This window comes from Pelobates fuscus, chromosome 6 (assembly GCF_036172605.1).
Source record: "Pelobates fuscus isolate aPelFus1 chromosome 6, aPelFus1.pri, whole genome shotgun sequence".
Classification (NCBI taxonomy): Eukaryota; Metazoa; Chordata; class Amphibia; order Anura; family Pelobatidae; genus Pelobates; species Pelobates fuscus.
Window position 1 is genome coordinate 171327769 of NC_086322.1, and position 8824 is coordinate 171336592.

An 8824-nucleotide genomic window follows, 5' to 3' on the forward strand; every position below is an offset into this window, starting at 1 on the left:
ATTCCAGGACTTGATTAATGAGGTTCTTAGGGAATTTCAACAGGAATGTGTTATAGTTTATTTGGATGATATACTAATACATTCTGAAGAGCCTGAAACTCATCACAAACAAGTCAGAAGGGTATTACATAAACTTCTACAGCATGGGTTGTACTGCAAATTGGAAAAGTGTAGCTTTGACCAATCTCAGGTAAATTTTCTTGGTTACGTTATTTCTGGAGAGGGCTTTAAGATGGACCCTGTTAAACTCCAATCTATCTTGGATTGGCCATTGCCCAAGGGACTCAAAGCCATTCAGAGATTCATCGGTTTCTCGAATTACTATAGGCGCTTCATTAAGGGATACTCGTCTATTATCTCTCCTATTACTAACATGACTAAACAGGGTGCTGATACTAAGACATGGTCTCCAGAAGCGCTTATTGCTTTCAGTACTCTCAAGGAACAGTTTGCCTCAGCACCGATATTAGTTCATCCAGACACATCTTTGCCTTTCTTACTCGAGGTAGACGCCTCAGAGACAGGTGTAGGCGCTATTCTGTCCCAAAGGTTAAGTTTGAATAAACCACTGCATCCATGTGTTTTTTTTTCTAGGAAATTGTCTGGGCCTGAGAGCAGGTATGATATTGGTGACCGGGAACTGCTAGCGGTAATCTTGGCTTTAAAGGAGTGGAGACACTTGTTGGAAGGGACTTTACACCCGGTTACTATTTTGACGGATCACAAGAATTTGTCATATATAGGGGAAGCCAAGCGATTATCTGCCAGGCAGGCTCGTTGGTCTTTGTTCCTTACTCATTTCAACTATGTTCTCACTTATAGACCTGGTTCTAAGAATTCTAAGGCCGATGCATTGTCCCGCCAACATGAACCTTCTACTATGCCTGAAATGGTTTTTTCTTCTATAGTTCCTAAGCGTAATATTATTGCCAGCACTAGCATTAAGATTCACTCTCCGTTGCTGGAGGAGATCAAGAAGTTACAACATCTGGCACCCGGACCTATTCCCGGGGATCGTTACTTCGTGCCTCCTGAACTCCAACTGGAACTTATGCAGTGTTTTCATAACAGTAAATTTGCCGGACATCCTGGCATACGCAAGTCATGTTCTCTGATTTCTAAAGATTTCTGGTGGCCTTCATTACGTAAGGATCTTATGGAATTCGTCGGGGCATGTGATGTCTGTATGAGGACCAAACAACCTCATACGCTTCCATGTGGACTTTTGCAACCCCTAGAAATTCCTGTGAAACCATGGTCCTGTCTGGCTATGGACTTCATTGTTGATTTACCGGTTTCTAAAAGACATACGGTTATCCTCACAGTAATTGACAGGTTTACCAAAATGGCTCATTTTGTACCTCTGCTCAAATTGCCCTCTTCTCCCGAATTGGCTGAAATTTTCGCGAGGGAGATTTTTCGTTTACATGGGATTCCTTCTGAAATCGTTTCTGATAGAGGTTCCCAATTTGTTTCCCGGTTTTGGAGATCCTTCTGTTCCCAGCTTGGTATCAAATTAAATTTTTCCTCTGCCTATCATCCCCAGTCCAATGGGGCTGCCGAGCGCACCAACCAAAAGGTTGAACAGTTCTTGCGTTGTTTTGTTTCTGAACACCAGGATGATTGGGTCGGTTTGATTCCTTGGGCGGAGTTTGCGCACAACAACAGTGTTTGCGATTCTACTCGTTCTAGCCCCTTTTTCATGAATTATGGCTTCCATCCTTCCGTTCTTCCGTCGGCATCCCCCTCCCAGGGGATACCGTCGGTTGATATTCATGTTGCCAATCTGAGAAAGTTGTGGGATCAGACTCGACAAATCCTTGTTCATAATTCCATGTTGTCCAAACAACACGCTGACAAACGCAGAAGGGTGGCTCCTGTATTCTCTCCGGGCGATAGGGTATGGTTGAGTACCAGAAACATCCGCTTGAAAGTTCCTTCCATGAAATTTGCTCCTCGTTTCATAGGCCCTTACGGGGTTCTGTCTCGGATAAATCCTGTTGCATATCGTCTGGCTCTTCCGCCTGCTTTACGCATCCCGAACTCCTTTCATGTTTCTTTATTGAAGCCTTTGGTATGTAACAGATTTTCCTCCACTGTGCCGTCCCCTCGTCCTGTCCAGGTTGAGGGTCAGGAGGAGTATGAGATCAATTCTCGGATTTCTCGGGGGAAGGTGCAATATCTTGTGGACTGGAAAGGATATGGTCCTGAAGAGAGGTCTTGGGTGGCCCAGGAGGATGTGCATGCTCCTCGCCTTCTCAGGGCTTTTCATGCTCGCTTTCCATCTCGCCCCGGTTCCTTCCGCCCGGTGGGCGTTTCTGAAGGGGGGGGTACTGTCAGGGTACCTGAAGTCTCTACCTCGGAGGAGGTTAGACTTCCCGACGTCCGTTCTCTCAGCGGGGCTGATTCATCTAATCCTCACAGCTCTCATAGTCTTTCCCACGCCGGCCGCGAGAACCCCACTTCCTTTTATGACACGACGCTCAGGAGCCGACGTCATGACGGCAATCACATCCCGACCTGTCAATCTGGTTCGGAACAACGAATCAGGGCTCGGCAAGGGCGGAGCCATGATTTAGAGAACCAGGGTATAACCATTGCCCTGTCGTGGTTCTAGCTTGTCTGGTTCCTCAGTGCTCTTATGTTTATCGTTCTATCTGGTTTTGACTCGGCTTGTACTATCGTTCCTGTTTACCTCTCGTGTCCTTTGACCTCGGCTTGTCTCTCGCTTACCTGTCCTCTCGTTCCCTCGACCCCGGCTTGTCTCTGACTATTCTCTGCTCTCTCCTTACGTTAGTCCGGCCATTCTAAGGTCCGGTATACGTACATCTCTACTGTTCGTACTCTGCGTGTTGGATCCCTGTCCCGATCCTGACACCATACCACTTTATTTCAATGCAGTAGTTTAAACCTTGCAATGCACAGCATTGCCATTTAGTAGATACATCTGCCATTTGTTAGATACAGCAATACTTGCAGGGTTAAATACTCCTGTAGTGGCTGATAGCCGCAATAGGTGCTTTTGCTGTGAGAACGGAGTCAGTTCTCACAGCTACCCTACAATAGTAGTGCAGGACCGTTGCGCATTAGTTCTCAATGCGATTTTATGAGGAGCATTGAATTGGAATGTTAGAAATATCATTGCAACCAGCAGTAATGCTCTCGTGAGAGGAGAGGACTTGACGCTGCAGGAGGGGAAAATCAAATTCCCGGACCTCCTCTCAATGTGCAAGCCAGCAAATGGAAATCTTTGTTAGTGTGCAGTGTTCATGTACACTGTCAAAGTGCCGCCTGGAGCATTGGCCACACTGGGACCTGTGGATAGGACGGCCCTGATTATATCTTATCGGGCTACCTTGTAAACTAAAGCATACATGGGGATGGACATACCATTGTTTAGCTTTCCAAATTTGTGTTACTGTGCACCCCAGTGGCTAACGGTTTCCAAGCCCCTAGCCACCCTCCATTAAAATAATGTAACCCTAATAATAGAGAGGCAGGCAATAAAAATAATACCTTTAAACAATTTACCATCAGATGCCTTCTTCTACATCTTCTTTTCTTCATCCCGAAAAAAGAGCAAAATTTAAATAAAAACACCCAATTTGCAAAAGAACTATGAAAAAAACAAAAAAAAACAACGCAAGAAACAAATGATCTATCTTTGCCCAACAAGGGCTCAGTGCAGAACAAGCTTCAAGGTGGGCAAAGCCTTATAAACGCTTTTCCACACTTTAAATTTTCATTAGGTCTACTCATTAGGTTTAGCACCCTTTTAGCACCCTTGTGGTGATTGTATTAAATATTTTTGTTTATTGAAAGTTGAGACCCTTTGCTGTAGGCCTAACAAAAAAACACCAGCAAAAGTCATTAGGGGTCTGGCAATAAGTTTAAAATATATCAAAGAAATACCCACACTCTTATGTACAATGCAAATTAGACTTTATTTCATAGTAACAGTTAAAATATATCCAAAGTTAAGCTATATTTCCCATCAAGGAATATTATGTTTACAATATGTCTGTAGGATATGTGGCAGGGTCTCTGTACAATGTAATACTCACCATTCATGAGTTGTCTTGCCTCGGTTGAATCTTGACATGTGCACCCAGGAGGTTTTGGGTGGCACGGATTGCAGATTTTCTTGGTTAATTAATTGAAAACTTTGCAGGACCGAATGAACTCAGTGAACTTCCTGGAGCATACTAGAAAGGCAGGAGAAGTGGGTTGGCTTGATAAGAGGACTGGGAACCCAACATAGCTGCTCTCTGCCTATTTAGAGCAGCTGCAAGCTGTCCTGCCTGTGAGCAGCATGTAGCTGCAATAAAAGACATCTGAGCCTTTATAGCTGCAATTTGTTTGTATGTATGGACTTTTGTTTTAAATAAAGAAAAGTGGTATTATATCCAGGGCCGGCCCAGGACATTGTGCAACCAGCAGTAATGATCTCGCGAGAGGAGAAGACTTGAAGCTGCAGGAGGGGAAAATTAAACTCCCCCTTTTAATGTGCAAGCCAGCAAATGGAAATATTTGTTAGTGTGCAGTGTTAGTGTACACTGTCAAAGTGATGCCTGGAGCCATGGCCCCACCGGGACCTATAGACACGCTGGCCGTGATTATAGCTTATGGGGCCACCTTGTAAACTAAGGTGCAGAATGCCATGCACCCAATGGCCACTCTGCCCACTGTCATGAAATGTGCATTCACACAGTCCTTCTGATATTTGTTGTGAAAGCTCTGAACTTTCTTTTCTTATTGTAAGGAATGTCCTCTGTGTGTTTTCTTCTCTGATAGCTGTTAGATGTGGCACATGCATTTACACTTACCTGGGTGTTAATCTGTTGGAATAGAATGTGATGTTTGCATTTGTTTTATTTTAGAGTTATTTTGGAAAAGGATACCTTTGGGAAATTGTCCTCATCTTATACTCCTTGGAGATTCTCTAGCAGTTTTTATTTTTTATTTTTTTTATTTCTAAAGAAGTATTATTTTAAGTTTTTAACAGAGAACCGGTTTCATTAAACAGCCGCACTGTTATTAAATAGGATTTTATTCCCAAAGTCATGGAAGCAAATATAATTATAAGAATAGAAAAAAAACATATATTAATAATTGCACCAAATTGTTTTGATTTTTACTTTTCCAAAGTAAGATGAGACTAGACATTCTCCTCTTCACCTCCTGTAATTTACTCTACATGAACCCCCAGATAGCTCATATTTACTGGAAATAATAGAGTATCACGAGGAATTGGATTATTCTTTCAAATAGATAGATGTATTCATTCACACAGGGCAAACATTTAGTGAAAGAATGAAAAAAAAAAAAAACACTTGCCTACTACAATATCCAAAATAATAATTATAGAACTTAATTTGATTTAAGGGGTTTCAGAAAACTGTGTAAAGAGTGTAATGTGATAGGAATGTATTACATTTTTGATTCATGCCTTATAGAATTGATTTCATAAGTGATCATTAACAAAGGCCTTAATTAGCCGATCATGTTTATTGGGTGTATAAGCGAGATATTACATCTCCCTTATACTAATAAGGGGGTCACATTGACCTCCATTTAATGATTAACAGGATTAGTCATTTAAAAAGGCTGATAAATGTGCTGACCCGTTTATTGGATTCGGCTCCTTGAACTACAGTTCCACAGTAAAAAATTTTGATAATTCCAGGTTGAAACCAATATATAGGCTTGGCAGACCTTTGTTTGTATTGCTTAGTGTTATGCTTACCGATGCTCCTTCTCCCTCATCCGACAGCAGGACAGATGAACTGATGATCTAAGCCAATCCAATGTTTTTTCATTGGCATTGGATTGGCTGAAATAGTCAAGGAGGTGGGGTAGGGGTGGGGCCAATTGCCAACCTGGCACGGAATCAATGCATCTCTATGAGGAAAGTTCAGTGTCTGCATGCAAAGGGTGGAGACACTGAACATCAGTGCAGCACACTGTGCAGCAATGCCCCAGGAAGCACTTCTAGTAGTCATCTGAGGAGTTGTCAATGGAGTTATCACTAGGGGGCAATGTAAACACCGCCTTTTCTCTGAAAAACTGTGTTTACTGCAAAAAGCCTGCAGGGACTGACTATACTCACCAGAACAAATACATTAAGCTGTAGTTCTGTTGACTATAGTGTCCCTTTAATTAAAAAGACAGCCTGTATTTACAAATGAACACGTTTGATTACAAAAATGTGTCACTTGAAAAATACTGCAGAGGTAGAAATTAGAATTCATGAATGTGTTTTTCACGAGAGTAGCGCTCTGTTCTTACTTTTACCAGTCATAGCCTTAATGGAACATTGAGAAAGGCATTTGTGAGTTATTGTTGAATAGAAAGATTAGATAGATAGGTTTGTTTTTGAGATATTTTATACATCCCTCAAACCTGAGTTACATTAGATACAGTATATTTCTTAACATGGTGGCCATAAATTCTACTAGTATATGTAATGTATATAAAATGCATTTATAATATTCCCAAGATGTCTTTTTGTCTGATATATGTTTATCCATTATACATTATATACTGAATAAAACTCTTTACATTTTAAGGATTTTTCTACAGGATTTACAACATCTCCACCTACACCATCCTCCTCTCCTGATCTATACTCTTGGCCTACAATGCTACTTTTGGCAAATTCAGAAATACAGAAGAACCCGACAATTATCAGTTTGGAAGGCACTCAAGAGAGTATCTTCTCACCTTCCCCTCGACTAGACATAAAGCATGATGTCACCGAAGAGATTTCTGCAAATTTCCTGCACCACTCAGAGGATATAGCTTCAGATAATAATGTGGTGATTAAAGCTTTGGGTACCTCTCCATGGGTCACCAACTCAATCAAGGAAGCTGTTGCCCCTGGCAAAGAAGGTGGAAATAAGAACAAAGGGATACAACTTGCCATAACTCAGTTGGGTATCCTGTTAGGATGTTCAGCAGTTCTTGGCATGGCCATGGCAGCAGTCCTACGATGTATTCATGCTCAGTATTGCCATAAGAGAACAGAGGTGTCCTTTAGTGAGCCGGAGAACAGTGTCATTACTTTAAGCGAGAATGGGGAAATGATGCATTTCAAAAAGATCAGAGAAAATAGTTTTGTTTTAGTCCAAGCAGAATATAATTGGATAGCTCCTGCAGCCAAAGGACAATAACTCCTTATTTCAAATACCGTAATCAAGGCTGGATATGGCAGTAGTCAGCTGTTACAGCTCGCCTGCTACAGTTATCAAACTTTGTATTGTTAACTTTCCCCCCCTACTTTCAAGTATGTTCATTATTGTCACTGACCACTCTTTACAATTTGGAATGTTGATGGTTTCATGGCGGGAGGAAGGAGAGCAAGATGTCTTGCTCTATCTCTTACCAAAGGTGGCAACATTTGTAGAGTACTAGCGTACCATTAATTAGCCAATCAGCACATGCTATATTGTCAGGGGCAGTCTCATATGGCATCACATGATTTCTGCCAAATGTGCAACTGACATATTGAGGGAAAGTGTTCTGTTGTAAAACGTGATACAACAATGTAAAAGTACTAAAAGTTGGGTATATCAGCAGACACATTCCATTATAGACTATTTTACATTAGACCATTTTTAGAATAGAACACTTATAAATGTATCTCATTATACTGTAGCTCCCTCTATATTGTATCTTCCTCTTCTGATTGTCAAATGGAAAATAGTGTGGACGTTTTCATTAGCACTGTTCAACAATGGCATTTCAATGTTTGCATGTTTGTGGCTATTTAAATAATTAAATGTAGTGTGCCCTCTGCAAATAGGTCCATACTGCCCATGGGATTCAAACCAATACATCTACCCACAATGTCCATTCTCTGCTCACAGGCTTCATGCACTGCATAACGTATTCACACACAGTATTCACAGATGGCCCACAACATTCACACATTAACCACGTCATTTACACGCTGCTCACAGCAACAAAATTAAACTCAGAAGTCACACATACAGCCTTATATTCCGAAGGAAACCAGTATATTCACACACTGCATTCACATACAACATATAGCATTCAAAAACTACAATAAGAATTCAAACATGGGAGATATGAAGTCGAAACAGAGAGTTGCAGGGCTAAAAAAGGGATGTGCCAGTGTTGCCACATGTTATGGTAGGGTGTGGAACTGCACTCTATCCCTTTAAGCAGTATGTAGCTGGGTGCAACTCAGACAGTCTCAGTACCAGAGACCAAAATGCTGAATAACAAAATAGAAGGAAAGTCGAGGCACTCCAAGGTACAAATCAGGCAATTTTATTGAACCCACTCCATCGCAACGTTTCGACCTACATGGTCTTTGTCAAGCGAAGGCTTGACAAAGACCGTGTAGGTCGAAACGTTGCGATGGAGTGGGTTCAATAAAATTGCCTGATTTGTACCTTGGAGTGTTGCCACATGTGTCACTGGTGACATTCAAAATTGATAGCCTGGAATGAGGAGAAGGAATGCATGCCAGGCTTACTGAACGCCTCCCTGCTGTCCCCACTCAGGGTTTGACCATGCACAGAGCAGTGCTTTAGCTCTTGGTATCGGAAAGATGTGCTCATACCTTGCTGACTGGGGTCAGCTCCCTGGTGCCCCCAGATATAGCCCATATATAATATATCTACATTTGTTCCAAACTTTAATTTAATTTAAAGCTAGACATAGTATATTTGATTCCAATTGTACTATACTATATAATGATATCATAGATTACGCTTTGCAAATCATTAAAATGATATATATATATATATATTTATATCGTACAGAAAATGTCAAATGTGCTGCACTTATTGTATGA

At 41.4% G+C, this 8824-nt stretch overlaps 1 protein-coding gene across 1 annotated transcript in view; it reads left to right on the forward strand.

The window, feature by feature from the left end:
• Nucleotides 1-8126, forward strand: part of REELD1 (reeler domain containing 1) — a 95492-nt gene extending 87366 nt beyond the window's left edge. Inside the window, exon 7 of the mRNA XM_063458483.1 lies at nucleotides 6570-8126. Within this exon, the coding sequence (XP_063314553.1) occupies nucleotides 6570-7172 (603 nt within the window). The 3' untranslated portion in view covers nucleotides 7173-8126. The remainder of the gene's footprint in view (nucleotides 1-6569) is intronic.
• The last annotated feature ends 698 nt before the right edge of the window (nucleotides 8127-8824 follow it).